The sequence below is a fragment of the Primulina huaijiensis genome, chromosome 1 (genome assembly GCF_012295235.1).
Source record: "Primulina huaijiensis isolate GDHJ02 chromosome 1, ASM1229523v2, whole genome shotgun sequence".
Taxonomy (NCBI): domain Eukaryota; kingdom Viridiplantae; phylum Streptophyta; class Magnoliopsida; order Lamiales; family Gesneriaceae; genus Primulina; species Primulina huaijiensis.
The window spans coordinates 1,559,326-1,580,703 of NC_133306.1; the positions used below are offsets into that span (position 1 = coordinate 1,559,326).

General features: G+C 32.9%; 2 protein-coding genes across 5 annotated transcripts; one reads left to right on the plus strand and one right to left on the minus strand.

The window, feature by feature from the left end:
• Positions 1–4: 4 nt before the first annotated feature.
• On the plus strand, positions 5–1,284 carry LOC140960844 (probable aspartic proteinase GIP2; the record flags this gene model as incomplete). The annotated part of the gene is made up of 1 exon (XM_073419393.1): positions 5–1,284. A coding segment is annotated over one exon (1,170 nt), but the record flags the coding sequence as incomplete, so codon positions are not given.
• Positions 1,285–7,645: 6,361 nt separating this feature from the next.
• On the minus strand, positions 7,646–14,049 carry LOC140975253 (ultraviolet-B receptor UVR8). 4 transcript variants are annotated; one of them, XM_073438867.1, is made up of 15 exons: positions 13,576–14,049; positions 13,276–13,352; positions 11,757–11,832; positions 11,399–11,458; positions 10,894–10,995; positions 10,683–10,776; positions 10,273–10,315; positions 10,137–10,182; positions 9,996–10,042; positions 9,782–9,893; positions 9,465–9,519; positions 9,294–9,360; positions 8,904–8,940; positions 8,666–8,745; positions 7,646–8,099 (listed from the first exon to the last, which is right to left on the minus strand). In XM_073438867.1, exons 1-15 carry the CDS (start codon positions 13,892–13,894, stop codon positions 7,974–7,976), a joined length of 1,341 nt encoding a protein of 446 aa, XP_073294968.1. In that variant the 5' UTR covers positions 13,895–14,049; the 3' UTR covers positions 7,646–7,973. The 4 variants fall into 4 exon arrangements, with proteins under 4 accessions (XP_073294968.1, XP_073294958.1, XP_073294976.1 ...); XM_073438857.1 differs by having other exon boundaries at positions 7,647–8,099; positions 11,757–11,835; positions 13,576–14,048; XM_073438875.1 differs by having other exon boundaries at positions 7,648–8,099; positions 9,791–9,893; positions 11,757–11,835; positions 13,576–14,048.
• Between the last annotated feature and the right edge of the window lie 7,329 nt (positions 14,050–21,378).

The window sequence follows — 21,378 nt, forward strand, 5'->3', positions numbered from 1 at the left end:
CACAAACCAATACTACACCACTATTCAAATAGGTGCAAATTTCACAACTTTCAATACGGTCATTGATCTTGGTGGAAAATTTGCATGGTTCAACTCTATCGACTACTTCGAATCAGCTTCCGGCTACCGCCCAATCCTCTGCGGCACTCAGCAGTGTCGGATCGCCAACGGGATTGGATGCGTCTTCTGTTTCTTGTCTCCCCCGGTTCCCGGGTGCACAAACAACACGTGCTCGGATTACGCCCTCAACCCGTTTTCGGGCACGCAGGGATACAGCGGCCTCGGACAGGACACACTGCACGTGTTTTCGACTCGTGGAGATAGGTATGATTTGAAAGATTTCCCCTTTCAGTTCTCTGATCCTGTCCTCAGGGAAGAATTGGCTAGCCAGACGGCGGGATTGGTCGGATTAGGCAGGACTCGAATTTCGTTGCAGGCGCAGATCGCATCAGCTTTCAAAGTTCGCCAGCAGTTCGCACTCTGCATTCCGTCTACTGGAAACGAAGGGAAATTGATCGTCGGACAGGGGAATTACAACAGCCCGTTTGAAGTAATATCTAAGAAGCTTACCACAACCTCCCTGATAAGAAATCCTGTCAGCACAGATATGAATGAGCGAATCGGGAACTTATCAGTTGAATATTTCATAAACGTGAAATCCATCAAAGTTGGAAACAAAGCTCTTTCACTCAACAACACTTTGCTTTCGATCAACAAGAGAACGGGTACCGGTGGCACAAATCTCCGAACCGTGAGGCACTACACAATTCTCCACAGGTCAATATATAGGGCCCTGGTTAACAGATTTGTTGCAGCTGCTGCATCGAAAAACATAAAAAGGGTCGCTTCGGTATCTCCTTTCGGGGCCTGTTTTGATTCAAAGACGATCATAAACACCAAGACAGGGCCCGATGTCCCGAATATTGACTTTGTGCTGGATACAACCAGTGTTTTCTGGAGATTTTTGGGGTCAAATTCAATGGTTAAAGTAAACAACGACGTCACGTGCCTCGCATTTTTGGATGGAGGGGTGGATCCATTTACTTCTATAGTTCTGGGAGGATACCAAATGCAGGATTATCTTCTTGAGTTCGATGTTGCTTCCTCGAAGCTCAGGTTCAGTTCTTCACTGCTGGCGCTTGGTACAAGCTGTTCCCAGTTCGGGGCTTCCTAGATTGGATGGATGAATTTGATCGAATGGATAATAAATATCAATTAGTTCTCGTAAAACCAAGGAATAAATGGTGTTTCATGTTTGAAATATGAATAGATTGAGTTGGAATATGGCTTGAGTTTGTTATTGTTCATCCGTTTCTCGTTCTTTTAATGCTAATAAAGTCAAACGAGATCCAGCTAAGTTTAATCATTGTAGATGGAAAAAATTCGAATTTAATGTCTATTTATTATTTTCTAAAAATAAAAGTCTTATATCACTAAAATATGAAGGCCAGCTTACTTCTTGGGTGTTCTTTTTAATAACAGAGAAGGCAATAATATTTTATATTTTCCATCAACTTCTTGGTTTATTTTTCATAAAATTAAATAAATCAAAAGATCAACAAGGACATTGTCACAGGCACAAGCATTAATAATATTACTATTACTTTTTTTAAAAAATATAAGTTTTATCTTTCAAAATATAATTGCTAATTTTATTTTTAAATTTTTTGATTTATTTAAAATTGTGACAAACACGCACATTTATACATTTATTTACACTTTTTCTGTGTGGTGTAAAATGAAATCAGCCAGAATGGAGTTTGAATGGATTTACTGATACAATTATTATCCTTGGAAAAGAGACAATATTAATATACTGTGTCTTATATTTATTTTACACAAATGAACGTACATATCATTGAGACATGATTACAACTGGCAAATCCAAATGATACAGATCTATCCAACTACCCAATTCGATAGACGAATGTTACCTTATTGATGAGCACGATCGATGAACGAAATGTGAAAATTGTATGTATATGTGTGTATGTAAAAATGTATGACTCTCTTATTTTCCCGACAAACCTATAAAACTGTGTCGTAAATGTGGCACATTTAAAATTTGATACTGTGGAGGAATCAGCAAGGTATTCCAAAGCCCAAGTCGATGTTATTTAATTTTATGTGGAAGAACCTTAATTTTCATTGCTAGCCAAGAAATGTCATTTTACTTGCACAGAATTAGTATATATAAACATTTTCTTGGAAGAAGATAATATATATAATCGGTGATGAATGAAAGGATACACTCACACTACTGATAAATGTCATTGCTGTGGTCAGTACCTGCAATCGACACTTCTGTGAAATTAAAGATTTATTGCATTTAATATGGATCTCGCTAGTTTCATATATTTTACTGTGAATTTAACTAAATTGGTGAAACATGGTACATACGATTTCAAAATTTGATGAAACTATTTGTCCTCAAAGAAAACTGTTTCTCCATTCATCCGACGTTAAGATTTCAGATTTTGAGACTAACTCCAGGGAAAATATGCAAATCCCAACAAATTAAATCTATGTGAGGAGCTAAGCCTTAGCCTAGGTAGTCTGCAATGGAAGTTGACATGTATCTAATCTAATCTATCGATCTGTCTATTTTAGTGTACTGCATTTATGTATCAGATGGAAACAACAGTTCACTGAGGAAAAACATTAAATTGGTATTTCATATTTACATGTCTTTTCATGATAAATGTCGCAGATAAACACGTCATCTTTAATCATATGATAATTATAATCCATCCTAATCAAATTATCTTTTCAAAAAAATCAACTGTTAATCAATCAAAAAAGGTTTGATTGTCAAAATTATGTGGTGGAACTGATTGTTTTTTTAAAAAAATAATTGAACAAGCATAGCAATTGTAATTAAGGTTTCTTTAAGTTATTTTATAATACGAAATTGATAATTAATTAATTCACTTTTTCCTTGTGTAATTGTAATTTGTTAGTAATATATAATACAATTACATTAAAAAAAATATACGAAGCTCAGATAACTGAAGCTAGCTATTACAAAAATTCAAACACACGCACTGGAGGGGCTGTGCGTGTATGGAACGAACAAGCAGAAGCCAAAACATTACTCACTGCAAAGAAGATATCAAAAGTGATAAAAATAAATATATGAATAAATTCCATCTTTACTAACATGATAATAAATATATTTAAAATAAAACAAATATTATATTTGTAGTTAATTAGGGAAAAAAAATTAACTGAGAATGATGGGAGAAACAATCTTATATAGATATATGAATTAGGCTTAGATATTGAAAACAACACACGCAATTTCTGAGGAACGCGCACAAAAGTGTGTATCACTGTGTGTGTGAAGATTGGAGAAGAAACGTCATTACTTGCTCCATCGTTCGGCAGCCAGACTTAGAAGAAGACGCCATAGCAAGTAATGGTTGGGGGGAACGAAGCCTGGTCCGAGAATCATTTAGAGTTTCCAACAACGCATACATAGATCACCTCCAGCTCCATGACCTCGAGCCAGACAACGTTCCACTCAACCTTAAAACTCACGAACAAACCAGCAAATCCCCTTCTTCATGTGCGTGTGTGTGTGATCGAGTACTGCATGTACAACACGGATAAATTAACATATGTTTTGAGGGGAATGAAGCCTGGTCCGAAGCATTTCAGAGAATTTATCATTTGATATTTCATCGATCGGAATCAACTAATATATATCACTCTGAAGCATCCTCGAGCCAGCCAACACTCCCCCCAACACCATCATTTTTCTACATGAAAACCCTACAATCCATCTCTTTATATATAGAATTTACAAGGGTCGGAAATTATTATTATTATTAAATTTTTTTTTTGGGAGTAAGTCTCTTGTGAGACTGTCTCACGAATCTTTATTTATGAGACTAGTCAACCCTACAAATATTCACAATAAAAAGTAATAATCTTAGCATAAAAAATAATATTTTTTCATGTATGACCCAAATAAGAGATACGTCTCACAAAATACGATGTGTGAGACCGTCTCACATAAGTTTTTCCCTAAATTTCGAATATAGACAAGTTTGACATTTAGAGAATAGTTTTTTTTACTACATTTATGTTTTGAATTTTGTTTCCATAGGTAACGTTTGTCATGGTCCAATATTAAGCATTACGAAGAAAAAATAAATGCTAACTCAATTGGAGTAAAAATGACCCAACAATCTTTCGTGCCTGTCTAACCTTTTTCATGCACGCCTAACTATTGTTTTGTGAAATTATAAATTTTGCTCATAATTTAATTAATTTTTTTTGAATATTCAATATATATCTTTCAGAAAATATAAATATTCAAAAAATATAAATAACATTAGGGCAATTTAATGCCTACAAGTTTTCGTCTTATCGAGACTATAATTATATGCCTTGCATAAATGTGTCGACCGAAAAATATGGAATAAAATTTATTTCTTTTTATCTGAGAAAAACTTTTATTACAATCGACTTTAGAGCTCGAAATTCTCATCTAAAATATTTGAGACATATCAATCTAAAATATTTGAGACATTGATATAAGATAAATTATTAGACATCAACTAATATCCATTGATATAAGATAAATTATTAGACATCAACTAATATCCATTTTCTATATATCACATATAGTATGTATCAAACTCGAAATATGACAAGTATTTATTTACCCGAACATCTATTTAAAAATAGGTTAACTATTTCCAAGAAACCATAAAACAAAAGCGCCACCACGACTTCATATTAATTCAAGCACATTTGATTCTCCTTTATTAATTTTCTTAGACTTTATTTGTCTTCAAAATACCTAATATATATATAAATTAATTAAAGAGCTATATGTACACAAAGAATGTTTGGCTTTTGAATACAAACTCCAAAATTACTGTGTTGAAAGAAGAGGAGTGCAGTCTTCAAAAACAGTCTCAGAGACACACATACCAACAGGAACTGACTCAACAATCTGATTGCACTTATGATTCAAATGTTGATCCTTAAAATTGATCTCTGCAAATGGGATTCCTTAAATATTATCTTTTTTTTTTGTTGTTTAAAAAAATGCATCTTAGACGCAATAAAAAGTTAAAAGAATTCCCGTAAAAACATCGAAGTTATTACCTAACTAACTGATTAAAACTTTATTGCTTTCATTTCCGATGCAAGCGGGCTTGCTGGCTGGCTGGCTGGCTATATATATGACTTGTAAAAGACTCATCAGCATTACCTGTTGTTGTTTCCAGTCAACTGGGCAAGCCTGTTTCTTGCTTTGATTTTGAATTTGCAAATTAATACTACACTCAAACACACAGAACAAGACAACGAGATGGCAATATAAAAATGCGCTTTACACGAGAAAAACATAGGGGGGAGGGGACTGATGTGTATCAGAGAGACACAAGCCTCTAATCTCATAAATGCGATTCTTTCATCATTACCTTATTATTTTTAACTTCCTTTCTACACCTTACTTTACAACTCCTTGAGTACTGTCAAAATCCTACACTATTCAATGTGCTTTCCTTTTTATATTGTTGTTTTCTTGAAATGAAGAAGTAGGCTTTATGTTATGCATGAAATATATATATATTTTTAAATGCATTATCCAATATATCAGTTCGACACTAGAGATAGATACGATCGAGGGTCATGAAAACTTCCCGTTATGTTACTTTAATGTCAAAGAAGATTTGGTGTTTATAAAAGAATGAAGCAATGATAAAAATCGGGAGTGGAAAAAGTGAGACAAAAACAATTTACCCGAATGGTTTATTTGTGGGCAGGTGTGAGAGCAACAGTGGGCTTCCAAGAAACACGTTTCGGAAAAAGACGGCGATTATGGAAGTCATGATCTGGGCCGTCGAAATCGCGTGATGATGCTTTCTTTCGCTGTCGGCGGGAGCGGAGGATGGGGAAGCGGTGAGAGAGTGGCCGCCCAACGAGGAGAAGAATATTTATTTATTTAAATAAAGATGTTGAATTGCCATTAATGTCTTTGCCACTGCACCTAAGTCAAACGACAGAGCGTTGAAGAAAAGGCATGCTTCTTTACTCATTGGGTAATATTTATTTATTTATTTATTTATTTTTATATGAATTATTTTGAAAATATAAACTGAAAAAAAATTATTTGAATATGCTCTTTGTTATAGTTTAAATTTTAAAAATTATTACAATTGTCCGCAATGTTTCTAAAGAGAGAAATTCATTTTGTGGTACGAACTATTTATAAATTAGTACATGATTTATTGTAAATTATTTATTTATTTTGAAAAACTAATATATTGATTATTTTTGCTTCGTTCGAGTGACATATATTTATTTATTATATTTTTATAATTTGATATTTAAAAAAATTTATATAATTGAGTTGATAATTATTAGATATAATTTTCTGCTGAAAATAAAAGTGTGTACGGAATTGAATTTATTATTGACAATTTTAATTTAAGTTAATAATAAAATTGACTTATTATCTTGATTATGGACTAATTTTTCTGTTTATAAATAATCCATATATCAATAATTAAAAATTAATTTTACTCTAATAATAAATTGGCAAAAACTTGTGTGAGACGGTCTCACGGGTCGTATTTTGTGAGACGGATCTCTATTTGGGTCATACATGAAATCGTATTACTTTTTGGCAAAAACTTGTGTGAAACGGTCCCACGGGTCGTATTTGTGAGACGGATCTCTTATTTGGGTCATCCATGAAAAAGTATTACTTTTTATACTAAGAGTATTACTTTTTGTTGTGAATATGGGTAGGGTTGACCCGTCTCACTGATTAAGATCCGTGAGACGGTCTCACATGAGACTCACTCTTACTTTTTATGCTAAGAGTATTAGTTTTTATTGTAAATATGGGTAGGGTTGACCCGTCTCACAGATTAAGATCCGTGAGACGGTCTCACATAAGACCCACTCTAATAAATTTAAAATTTCATTTTGGAAGGAGATGGACGGGTGAGATCATCTCTTGATATCGTACGGTTGCAGGTCACAGAGTACACGAGCACGTGATGACAATTAATGAAATCTGACGATTGTGAAGCGAGAGGGACGACCACAGGCATATGCTGGGTTACGTGTCAGATTATAATTGGGCGTTGACTCCCATGAGATTAAACCCTAGGTAAGTAGGGTAGGGATAGGAGGAGCAAATCATGTGACAATAATAATCATATTATTGTCAACATCATTATCATCACAGACAAACTATTTGATATTGTAATAAGCAAAACAAAGAATCCATTGTGTGTGTTTCTGCCACAAATGGAAATTCAAATAAATTTGTCAGGTTATCCAAAACTTATATCCCCAGTCATTTACATTTTATTATCTGTTTTTTCGAATATAAATTTATATTTTTATTCTTCATATTTTTTCTTAGTTAAAAACATATTATGTTATCTATTGAATCATTTAATAGGATGTGCCAAAACTCACACACGAACTTAGATCTGATCGACTAGCGGAGTTCTTGTTTTCACCGTAAATCAGACGATTATCATTAAAATACGTGAAATCCGATATAATTTTTTTATCGCAAAGATGAATCTATTGGATTTATCACGAAAGTAATGCATGTATTGAACTAAGCCCATAAATCCTTTGTATGGAGGGCATATTCAAGAATGATTTTTATTATTTCTTATCACGGTTCCTCTAATGATTACAAAATGTAATGTGTATGGATTACATTCGGTACCTCATATACAAAACAAGAAATTAATTATTTTAAAATAAAAATAAAAGTGCACCTTTATTTCTTATTTACTAAATTATATATGTAATATCAAATTTTACACTGATACACTGGTAAGATTTTGTTGACAAGCATTCATACTTGTGCAGATTCCCTTGAACCATAAGGAACCAAACAATAGCATAGTTGCAAATGCCTCTTGTGTATTGTATTGATTGCTGACTTGAGAGACAGCATTATCAAATAATTTCTGTATTCATCTTTAGACTGGTTTGTATTCAAATAAGGCAGCTGTATGATTAAATCCACAAGATACTTGTAGTGCTTTTACATTCTTGTAAAAGTCGAGCAGAGCGGGCTCGATGTAGTCAACGTCATCGCCATGACCCTATGTACAAACGCAGTTTGATTCAGTTACTAACAGAGAAGGCAGAAATGAAACTAAAAATAAATGAAGTTTTTTCTCGGGGAAGAAGGGAAAAAAACTAGGTAAGCTCCATAGTCAATTGAAGTGGAAAAGATGAGCCAATTGGCAATAGAGAGTAAATACTCAATATAAAAAGTGGTCACTTAATCTAATTATCTTTACGGCATCAAGGAGGAATCAGTTGCTATGTCATGCGCAAGGTCAACAGATTCGTCTATGCGAGGCTATACATAATGAATTACATTAGCAGCTATCTCACATCAACTTCTGTTGTATAAAATTGATCAACTCAAGTTGACAGGGAATTCTATTATGATGTACTGTACATCTTATCATGCATTTCTTACGAATCAATATGACCCCACTGGGCTTCAAGAATTTTGATCAAGTTACTTGGTTGGCTGTGATTCAATAAAGGAATAAGGCTGAATGTTTAAGATGGCTCAACATATTCAATATCACACATTTAAGATAGTAATCGAACACAAGAAAAAACTGCACAGAATATAAGATAAGTTTAAGCGAACCAATTGTCCGCCAGGAGAATGTCCATCTTCTTTAAATGTTCCATTTGAACCTCCCCAGCCCCATGTGTAAATATCGCCTCCTGTATGTCAGCCAGAGTTAAATTGGAATAGAGACATACAACGAACAAATGGGACCTTTGTTTGGTTAGGTAACGGAAATTTTCTATAAGATACACTCGATACTATAATAGAATGATACAAATTGTTGATAAGAATCTTCAGCTAAGAAGATGTTTACCAGAAATTGCTGCTGTGTGCTTCCAACCACAGGATACCTGTTAAAACAAACAGAAAAGAGGGTATTAGATCAACGAGCCCTCTAACTAATATCTGGTTATGTTTACGAATTCAAGTTCCCCATACTCATTATTATGCATCCAAGTACAACATAAAATTTTGGATTCAAGTGGGGTCTTCTATTTAGTTTCTATGGAACAAGTTTAGATACAAGAAACTTTTTTGCTAAAAATCAAGTAATTGATTAGGACATCATATGAATGATACTGATTTTCATCACCTAATCGTGCAAATATTGTATTATTGTTAAAATCTCTTCCCCACTACATTTCTACTATTTTAAAATTTAACCATACTCGAATAAATCTCCAAGAGAGTCAACACGACAAACCTGAGTAACAGGTTGCTTCAAAAATGGACCTTGGACTCTTTCCGGTGAATAAATTACTTCTGTGCAGCTGATACATGATGTATGATCCCAATTACTCAAGTAATGTTTACAAATACCGAAAGCTAGCAACTTTTCATAACTCACTTCAATTCTAAATAACACAGAACATACCCAATGCCGAGACAGCCATTTTCATTGGAGCCCCATGCATACAGATCTCCACCATCTATGCAACAAAAAAGACAAAAAAATCAACTTTCCAGGAACATGGTCCAGAGATGCATTGAATAAACAACATGTCTAAACGGATATACACCCTCTAAATATGCCAATAAATCCAAGCAGTATCTTTCCAAACAAAGTACATAGCACATTTCAAAATTGACGAATTACACCTATCAAGTTTATGACTGGAATTTGAGAAAACAAAACTTTTTAAAGTATTAGGAGTGTGGTTTAATTATGTTTTTCTGAAGAGAGTTACTGACAAAGATTACTTGTAATGACACAGGTGTGATAACCACCACATGCAACTTCGTCTGAGAGTGGCAAAGGGTAGACTGTAGATGGTGTAGTTGCCATCTTTGCTTTGCCGAAGCCCTGAAATTTTAGACCAAAATTAACACTGATAAGATTCAAGAATGGTTTGCACGAAATGGCGATAAATGAAAAATTGCTGACATTAATGAATTCAAAGCTTACCCATGTTCCTAACTCCCTTTCACCAAAGAAATACAAAGAGCCATTTTCTGTGAAATTCGAACAATTGTCGAGCTAAATCGCATGATAATAAAGCCTATATTTAAAATAGAATATATCAAACATGAAACAGTATCGATATACCACAAATACAGGCAGAGTGTAGCATTCCAGCAGAAACATTTTTAACCTAATATTTTGGAATCAAGACCATGTTAGCACAAGTAGGTCAAAATATTAACTCAAGGAAGATGATGGAAAAAGTAGGACAAAACACTACCTTGACTCCCTCGAGTTCTTTGATTAGCCGCGGTGTATACTCACTGCATTTGAGAGAATATATGAATAAAAATCAATACAAGGCTCACGATGGCCAAACAGCTATATACTGTAAACTGAAATATGAGAAACATATAAATGCATAATAAATGATTATTAATTTATTAATGTTTATTCACATTACTTAATATTCAACGACGACATAGTTGACAATCAAGATCTGAAAATATACAACCAAAAGCATCCTTTCATTCATATGACTTGGTAAAAAGATACAGGACAGCATTTCAAATTGAGCTAAAGGTAACGAACAAGGCCAGGGGAGGGGTGGTGGTGGTGGTGGAGGTGGAGGTGGAGGTGGAGTATAGCAAGCTTTTAATGTGCAGAAAAGAAAAAGGAAAGAAATGAAACCTGCTGCTTTTTTGAAATCCCAAAATGCTTAGTTCATGTCCATGACCAAGTCTCCCTGACTCTCCATCACCCCAACTCAAGGCCTCGCCTTTATCTGTTATACAGATAAAAAAAAAAAAAAAGAGCAATGGGAGCAAGACATAACATTGTGAAGTTAGTCAAATAATCAAGTACCAGAAAAGAAATGTGCTTCCACATACAGATTTCAGACCTGTAACAGCAATAGAGTGCTCAAACCCTAAAGATGCTATTTTAATGGTGACTCCATCCAAGCACTGAACTTTGACGGGGACAGGTATTATCTTTTCTGCCTCTGCAGACAGCAAGCACATGTGGCAGATGGTTACAAACATGAAGCCTTTGAGACCACAAATTATAACTCATGTTGACTTATAACTTGAATACTTAAAGGATGGATTCTATAATAGAATCAGCACCAGCATGAAATGTTGGAGAAATGAAATGACACAGTCCCAGAGAAAGATATTATTTTGGCCAATGAAGCAAATATGTTACAATATTATAATGTAACATGATAATGCCATCCCATTAGTATTATTACGTCGGAGAGGAGGAGAAGGAGGAGGAAGCAACAAAACTGTTCAGTTATATATGTGATTCATCCATAAAGTGGAGCAGACATTAAATATATGTGCTCTAGCAAACAAGGAAATCACTCAAGATAGAATAACACCGATATAGGTTCAACCAATTACTTTTTCCGAGACCAAGCTGTCCATTTGCATTCTTTCCCCATATATAGAGTTCTCCGTCCACTGCAAAAGGAAGCATACTTTCATGAAACAAAATCCAACATGAAAGTTGAAACTTATGAACAAACATATAGCTGAATCAAAGAGTTATTTGAATGCCATTTCATGCAGAAAAGAAGGAAAAGAAATTTTGCATACAATTTCAGGAATATGAGGCTTGGTTAGACCATTTACACTAAAGGAGAAACATGAGTGGGTAAAATTGAAGGGAAACACTAAAGTCATATTCCATACCAAAGGAAGACAAAAGAAGGACAAAAAAGTAAAGAAAAAAAAGCTTCAAAGACTGTTGATATGATACCCGTAACAGCAGCCGAATGATGGTAACCAGCAGAAATTCTAACAACCCTGCTAGGAATTCCAGAAACCCTGAGAGGCTTCTACAATAAATAAAGCAAACAATTGATAAGTACAATTCCTATATGATAACAAAAAAACATGTTCTTACATGAATAAAATAAAAGCAACAACTCTGGCATCAAGATTTAAAATCATGAACAGAAATACTTCAGGATTAGAGAATGGAGCTATCAAAGATTAATTCAACAACAATATCCTATGTTATCTGTATTGCACCTCTTTTTCACCAAGGCATGACTAAAAAGGTATTTCAAAAGGATGCCACACATGAGAAAGCGTGAGAGATATTGCAAGATCCAGGAGAAATATTATTGGAAAAAGGAATATTGAATGATTTATGGATCTCCTGAAAAGGTTGAAGCTTCAGTTACTCTATGTTTTTACTTCACTGTTAACACCTTTTCTTCAATTAGTCGATCCCTCTCTCTTAAATTTCCTCTCCCATTAATACATTCTTCCACATGAAACCCTCCATTATAAAACTCTCAAGGCACTTATGCCTCGCACCTCAATTTTTTCGAATAGCAGATCAAGGATTGCAAATCCTGTTATAATTTATATCGTCGATAGATACCCCGATCCATTGGACAGAAGTTCTAATAAATATAAGCTTTTGCACATAAATTTGATCAGAATCTTATTTTTTCTTCTCATATTGGATATTGCGGCATATTAAAGCTTCTATGAACTTGCATTTCGGGGGAAAACATAAAAGCTTCGATTTTTTCATATCTATTCGGGAAATTTGAAGCTTCTAAATTAGATTGTATTCTCTCAGTTGTATTCCTGAACTTTGATAAGCTCCATACAACAATCATTGCCATCAACGATTTTTTTATTGATTTAGATTGCTCAAAATTTTTGAATGACGCAAACTTTAGAAATTAGATCCAGACTATATGGGTCTGACTGAGTAACACCGAATTCGCAATTCCTACAATGGGCATTTAAATTAAAGATGAATTTTTATCAGTAAGTCTTTGAGACATACCTTTCAACTATGATGTAAATCACTCAACTAATTGACCAATCTAGTTGTCCCTGCCCTGGAATCTCTATCAAAATCTCCCTGTGGGTTCATACGCATCCCCAGGTAAGTATTGATAAATGCATTGGACTATTGCCCACTTTCACAATTGACAATCAGCAAAAACTGACTCGAAACCTTTATCTTTCAGAAGATTGCCAGGATAGGGAGCAGGGACAAACTTGCAACAAATTGAGGCTAAAGTTCAATTTTAAGTGCAACACATTTAACTCAGAAACTACTAACTACTTAAGTACAATGCTTGTGATCTTGTCGTGGAAAATTGAACCCAATATATATGAACTAATAAGTTCAAGAATAAAGCCTTGATGACACGAGGCACAAAGAAGCTTAAAAACAGACAAAATGCAGTGGGTCATGGAAAGATAAAGACTCCAGATACAAAGATTGCGTCAGGGTTGAGATAGCATACAGATGTATAACTGTTCGAATCTGAAACTCCTAGCTGTCCAAAGTCATTGATTCCGGTAGCATACACATCCCCGTTTTCTGTCGAAGCCGGATAATTAAGTTAGAGTCCCAAATCTTAGTAATCCACCGGATACATGAAGCAAATTCACATGCTGAAAATTTTACAACACAAAAAGGCTCAATTTTCAGTGCCGTAAGCGAATCCAAGATCAACATCTAAGTTAACATGAACAAGAACACATTAACCTCATTCCCTACGTAGAAAAAATAAATTCAAAAAATTAAATGATTTGCGGTTAACCTGTGAGAAAAAGAGTGTGAGCACCGCCACAGGCTACCTCTCTCAGAATCTGATCATCGAAAGCTGATGGAGAAATGGTCTTAGGCCTCCACTCAGACTGCAAATTCCCGAACCCAAGTCTGCCATAATCCCCGTTTCCCCACAGAGCAGCAAAACTTTTCCCTTTACTCAATTCTTTAGCAATCTCATCAAGTTGGCGACTTTCAGCGGAAACCCACCTTCTAAAACATGATGAGAAGGCTAATTTTGCTTTATCTTTCTTCAAATTTGAACAAGGTGCGAGTTTTTTCAAGAAAAAATAAGTTCTTGAAATTGTCATTTGTCAGATTTGGTGGGAAATCCAAAGGAGATTCATGAATTGAAGTTCACGATTTTAACAGTGGATGATTATGATTCTTCAAAATCGTATAAAACTCAACTCCAAGGAGTTGTACTTCAGAAAATTTGATTCTTGGCTTGAAATAGTGCAACGTAACGCAACTATGGCTATGGTTTTTTATTTATAAAAAAAAAAAAAAAAAAAAAAAAAACAAGGTGTTTTGCACCCAAGCCCAATTAATTTAATTGCTTAAGGCAAAAAATATTTGGGCCTTCAACCCAACTGTTAGAAAACTTTTGAATGATAGTGGGCCTTTGACCACGTATTTGGACCAATAAAACATGGGAAATGGGGCCGGTTAAATGCACAACTAGAAATGTCAAAATCAGATAGTCTTGTCGATTGATTTCCTTTATAATATAAAACAGATTAGTTGAGTTGATAATTTTCAAACATGCCAAAATAGTGAGCCGGCCCACCCTACCTAATGGTGTGTTGAGACGAGTTGCGAGCCAGCCTATCTAACTAGTCAAATTACACATAAAATTGGTTAAGATCGCTCAACTTATCCTTTTGACATGTCTATGCACAATCTGTACATGATCCATCAGAAGGGGGAATTGAGCCTGAGAGGAAAGGAGTCACTCGTCTTCATAAATAATCAAATCGACAATCAGCTTTACGTGAATTCCAAAGTTTCATTTCATGCAATTCCTTAATTTCATCAATGTTCCTTTTATTTTCTATAATTCAAAGTGTTTAATTTCGTCTTAGTTTCAGACCTTCAATTATATTTTTGGTTCACTTTCGTCAGAAAAAAAATTGCAATTACTTTTAATTTAGTTCCCATTCATTTCATTTAAAAATTTTACTTTGTTTATTTTATTAGCATCCAATCAAAGAGGCCAGAACCAATTATTGAATCGGGAATTCACGTTGTTTAATATTTTAGAAGTTAAATTTATGTTCCTCGTAAATTTTTCGCATCAAATTGGTGTAACATTGTGTCTTATTTGTTGATTGTCAAAAAGTCAAGTACAACATGATTAATTGACAATATCATTTTCAATTAATTAATAATATGGTGGCTCGAACATGTTTCCCCACTTTCCAGCATGCCAAACATGATTTCATGGCCTCACATAACTTTAATGATTTGTATCTTGGAAATAGAGCTGTCTGAATATTTTATATGTTTTTTTTTAAATATTTGTCGTAAAATTAAAGAAAACTCGAGTTAATTAATGATATAACTTTGTTGAAATCAAAGTTTATTTAGTCTTGATTCTATGTTGTGTTTGGATCGATAAGTTTCAAATATATTCAAATGTATTTTTGTAATTTAAGAAAGAAGATCATAAACCTCAAATCTGCATCATCCATGTTTATATAATGTTTCACGTTAGTTATGAATGATTTCAAGTTCACTTACTAATGAATGTATTTGAAATTTATTATATTTTGTGTTGCAATTGTATAAAAAAGTAATGTATGGAGTTATAATTTCATCAATTGTTTCACGTTGTTAACAATAAAAAAATAATCAAAATCAATAGATTTCAAACTCATCCGTCCAAATGCGCACAGATTTTTTAATTTACTTAAATCGATCCGTCTTTTGATTCTAAAACAGCTTCTTCATCGAATTAAACTACCGAAAGTTTTGCCCCACAAATTTATATACGAAGAATCTAAATCTTACTCACCAAGATCTTATGTTTTTGAGACGATATCTTGGATTTGGATGATTAGCAATCTAATAAAATTATATATATATATATATGCCCGATAAATTAAGACATAGAACATGAGGAAATCATTAATTTGATGAGTAATCGTATATAATTGATTAATACAATTTCTTTCTTAATATGATTGGCATACCTCAAGACTAGGGTTTACAAATTTATCTCGACGTACATATCCAAACCTAAACTGGAAAAAAAAAAAAAAGAAAAAAGGAAAGGGGAAAGATTTAATGCCACCACAAAAAAAGGGAGAAGAAACCTAAAGTTCTTTACAGTAATCAGGCCTAACAAGAATGAAATGATAAAGCACCGTGGAAGTATCCGTAGTGGTGATGGTGGTGGAAATATCTGTGGTGATTACCGTTTTCCTTCTCGATACGCCACCGGAGATGGTGAAAGTCATCGACAGAACACGGGAGCTTGATTGGCCCCGAGGCGTCATAACCGTAGGTATCATGAGATTTTTCGAGAAGTCTTTTGAGTAATGGATGATAAAGATAAGATANCTTTTGGCACTTTACTAGGTTGTGGGGGTCACTAGTACTAAAGGTACTCTGTTAATTGTTATGGCATTAAAATTTGAAGAAAAAGCGAAAGTAGTCGACCAAGTTTGCTGGACAACATTTATTAATTAATATCTTTTGGTTTAAAAAATGGGTCCAATTAGTTCATTTTTTGTGAAAATTTTGATTAACTTAAAACTAAGTAAGATTGCCGTGGATGGCTTGATATCCATATGATCTAATTTGCGATGAAATTTCATGTTCGAGACTCGATTTTAACAAATTGTTTTATAACTTAATGAAGTATTATATCGTGATTTCTATATATATAAAAAAAATTACATAAGACTTTGGCACTCTGGAAAACGTACGGATCGGAGCAAACGTTAAATTTTTTGAGAGAGTGGAATGCAGCATTGTATTTGAGGACTGTCAATTATATCATTTAATAATTATTAATAGATTGATGCTACATGTACATCCATATTTGTACAACACAAAAAATTCAATTTGTCAAAATCTCACTATATATTGAATACAAAATCTCGCGCGATATAACAGTAAATCTCGTGATATAATGATTGTAAATATCGCTGTAACGATATATTGGTTGTACATTTAGCATTATTCTTATTAATAACACATACGATAATTGAGTCTAACATACGTTAGCAATATATATAATTAGTACTAATAATTGTATTAATTTGGTGCTTAGGTATCATTAATGATGCACTTGCATGAAGTAGACAGAAACATGGAAGGTGCACTTTAATTATGATAAAAAAAAAATTTATTCTTAATTAATTATTTGAATAACATGCCGAATAATAAAATAGAAAGTCCTATGAATCAATAAAATAAATTAGTCAACGTTCTAAGTTAATTTTTTGCAAAAAATTAATCACACGCAGACGTATGGAACATTCATTTGAAATATTTTAGGAAAAAACAAAGAGTTTTTTTTTTTTGCTAATCACATTTAAATATCTTATAAAAATTATAAGTGTTTAATTATGTCTTATTAATAAATCAAAATCTTATTATCTTAATATTTTCAAAAGATCCTTCTTATAAGCTCTCATGAGTAAATATGCACGACATTTTTTACAAAAGAAACTATCATATATATTAATGTTATGCCCATTTTGAGTATATATTCTTAAAAAATTTACTAGATATTTTAACTAGGGACTGAGAGTGATATAATATCGTACCGAAAATCATATATCATACCAAAAATTACGGTATATATAAGAAAATATATACCATTGTCGTACCAAAAATCTTGGTATATACCGAGCAACATACCGATTATAGCAAAATTTTACGGTATACCGAGATTTCTGTAGGGTATCACTATATACCGTTTTATTCCAAAAAAAACTTTATATATATTTTAATTTATTGCTTTATTAAAAATATTGTCTATTTTTAAATTTATATATTGTTTTGGTATTTCGGTGTATACCAATTAATATCATTACTATACTAAAAATTTTGATATCATTACCATATCCTACTGAAAATTTCGATGAATTCGGATTTGTTTTATACTACTCGATATTTGGATCTTTTTTCCAACTATACCCCTAAATTTTAACTCAAATAGTCTCACTTCTATCTTAACCTCTTGTAGGGCATCTTCTGAATCGATTTTAATGGAGTTGACAAATTCATTGTGCTGCAACTTGGGAAGGTCAATTTCAAGGTCAACTTGATTTTTGAATGGATCCTCATTTTTTCTAATTTTTTTTCCTGAATAATGGAACTTGAAACTTTATTATATTGCGACTGGTGAAACTGATGCCCCAAATATAAGCGGAGTCAAACCCCAAACCTCACTCTTGCATATCAAAAATGTTGAGATTAATTGTTTTTAAAGAAAATTAAAATATTTTATTTTTATCTGTATATTTATTTTTTTATGATTGTGAACTCATGTGTCGAAAATTTCAATGTTAATATACTATTTTTTTTTTAAATTTTAATCATTTTTGTTGATGTAGAACTGAATTAGTGTCAATGTGTGATATTGACATGACACCGACGTGTGGTAACAATCAACACTCCCGATGCAAAAAATTCAAATTGCCAAAAAATTAAAAAATACAAGTATATGATTGAAATTTTGATAAAACAACAAATATATGAAACAAAAATTGTTTTTTTTCCCTTTTAAAAACACTATAATATTCATAAATATATTCAATAAAAAACGAAAATAATAATAATAAATAAATAAATAAATGAAAACTCGAAATAAAAAAAGAATAATGGGAGTGGACATGATTTGAAACCTTTTATTCCCCACTTAAAGTTGGTTAATAATCGGGTTGGGACTTGTAAACAATCGTGTTCGAGGGTGGCCCGACTTCCCCTTATTTCATTACTTTTGTTCACTTTCACTTCTTTTATTGGGTTCAAATCGACTACTTTAAATATTTAACGAATCTCTTTCAATCGACTACAGACATAACCTTATCAGTTAGTTTGTCGAAAATCATTACATTTGCATGTAAGATAATTCAATGAAAATAATACGTACGAATAAAAATAAATAAATATTTTTTTTTCAAATGGCATACCTATTTTAGCAACGTCTTTTTTATGATTAATTAACTTCGAGATAACAAAATAAATTAACTTGTATATCTTTTATACTCGTATTATTCACGATCACTTCAAATATACTATTTATTTAATACTAGTTTTTTTCATAGGAATATGTGTTACTCATTTAAGTACATAAACATATCTTGAAAAAAGTTTGATTCTTTGTGGCAACGAGTAATATAGATTGATACTCACTGAAAATTTATAGTTCGATTTCAGTAAATGACACTAGTCCAGACGCAAGATTCGAATTTACTCTGAGCCTGAAATAACGAAGAGGACCGTTAGAAGGGGGCCGGGAGGGTGTCCCCGCATAGCCCCTCCGACTCTCAAATCAGAGACTAAGAATATAAATGGAGAGCATCTAAGGGTGCTGCTGAAAAATAATATAAAGTGAATCCTGAATTAGCCACTCAAACATGATATTTATAGGAAAATAATTAGGTCTATCATGGGCCTTCCACCTGGGCTAAGGATGTGCCGAGGGTTTGGGCCTAATCTTGAGGGACCTATTCATATGATATCATAGATAGTTTAGAAAGAAAATTATCTCGCTCTCGAGTCTAACACGTATATTTACCAAGCAAAATAGATTAATTTATTGGAATCCCACTTAATCATTGCCTTGATGAGATTTTTAACTTTAATTACCACAAAAATTGATTCTCCCCATAGTGAATGTCATTGTCATGGTCAACTCGTCACTAATCGTGGCTCAGAAATTGATCCACCACCTCTTTCCGCAAAGTGCTGTCCTCATCCGTACTCGATCTCCTCCTACAAAGTTCGATCCAATCAAATATTAAACTTCAATATTTGTATATAAGTACGTACGTGACAAATATATATGTATGTATATATGCAATGACGGAGTCTGGAGTAACAGTATATGGTTCTACTCGGACTAGAATTTTAAATTCTATAATTTTTTAATATTTCAAATTATTTGTTTAGGGTACCGTAGAATTTGGAATAATCAAGACTTCCCAAATAAACATGTTATTATTTAGCCAAACCATAAATTTTTATTTTTTTTGTAAAACAAGACGTAGCTAGATTAGTTGAGAGCATATGTGCTTTCACTAATTGTGGTTCTGCTTCTCTCTGTGATTGACTTCTCCATATGTTATGGAGGCCAAGGCAAGTGCACAAGCGAGAGTATTGGGGGAGACCAGCAAGTGGCCATTATATTATGATTTGATTCGAGTCAAAATAATTATTCCACGACTAGAATTTTGGTGTTTCCAAATAAAGATAAACATAAGAATCAAATCAGGAAAGTATTTTCTAGTTTATCATGTTTCCTCTAAATCAAATGTATCTAATCAGTTGCCGCAAAGTAGCTGAGATGGTATGATACGAAAGACACTTATAAAAATATCAAATGTTCGATTTTTCTCTGTCCCTTTCTTCCAAGTTTAAGCATGTCACACATAGCTTGTTCAGTGTGCTTTAGCTGGTTAGCAGGCTTTATAGGCTAAAGAGCACAAAAAATAATGTAGCGGTTGTGGGTTCCCAAAGTTAAAAGATCCAAAACAGTATTTATGTATCTTATCGGTTTCAAAAATTAAAAAAATTCAAATATTAAATTATATTAATATAAATTCAAGTGTCGAACTCTGATCCTAAAGTTGGTGTTTGGGAAAAATTGAGGGGTTAGAATAGTGGGCATCAATAAACCCTAAAACAAGAAGAAGAAAGAATAGTGGGCAGTAATTGATTTGCATTTTTTTTAATTTCACAAGAGCTTCAAGCCATCGGAGAAGTATCATCTACACAACATTAAACTTATTAAATTAATCTTTTTACAAATTGATATACAACTCTTATTAGTTGTGTATATTTTTCATGCTGCTACCGCTTTCTCCGAAAACACGATGTTTATATATTTTGATACTTTAACTGCTCAGCCTTCGGATTGACCTTGAAAAATGGTGTCATTACAAGTTAGGGACGCGACTAAGCGAGCCAATTTAACTTCTTCTTTTTTTTTTGGAAAAAAACTCGAGCGTGATATGATGATACTATTGATTCATATTCGAAATTATCGTATTTGAGTGGAGCTTGAAAATGTAAAATTAGATAATCCTGGATAAAATTTGATGCAATTTAAAGGAAAATAAATTATAATTAGCTACCTGAAAGTCGTGTGAATTTAAAGATAGAAGGATTCAGAATCTCCATGTCTGTATCCACTTTTGCTTAAATCTCTACCACATGAAGCGACAGATCAAATAATTAAAGAAAAGTAAAATTTAAAAAAAGATACATCTCTTTTTTAAAAAAGAATGTTAAATATTTTGTGCGTTTTTTTTTTAAATAAAAATACTAGAAAACTTTTTGCCTTCTTCGAAATTCTTAAATTTGGTTTTGGTCTTGGTTTGTAGAAATTTACTTATATCTTCGAATTAGCTTGCTCTAAGAAAAAGTAGTAATAATCGCATTTACATTATGATTATTGGACGGTATTATTGTAAATGCAACTTTGTTGCACATGGCGAAGTCAAGGTGGGCCAATATATATTTAAACATAAAAGAGTGTGTGTGTGTGTGTGTGTGTGTGTGTATATAAATATATGTATATATATAAAACTTAGATGAATAAAATAATTCAATA

Bases quoted from the DNA above. Each gene is read 5' to 3' on its own strand.
- LOC140975253 (XM_073438857.1), bottom strand. From the start codon at position 13,894: ATGACAATTTCAAGAACTTATTTTTTCTTGAAAAAACTCGCACCTTGT. The intron at 11,459-11,756 runs GTATCATATCAA...TTCCTTTTGCAG, and splicing joins TCATTCGGCTGCTGTTACGG to TGGACGGAGAACTCTATATA. The intron at 10,183-10,272 runs GTAGTGTTTTGT...CCAAAATATTAG, and splicing joins AAGAACTCGAGGGAGTCAAG to GTTAAAAATGTTTCTGCTGG.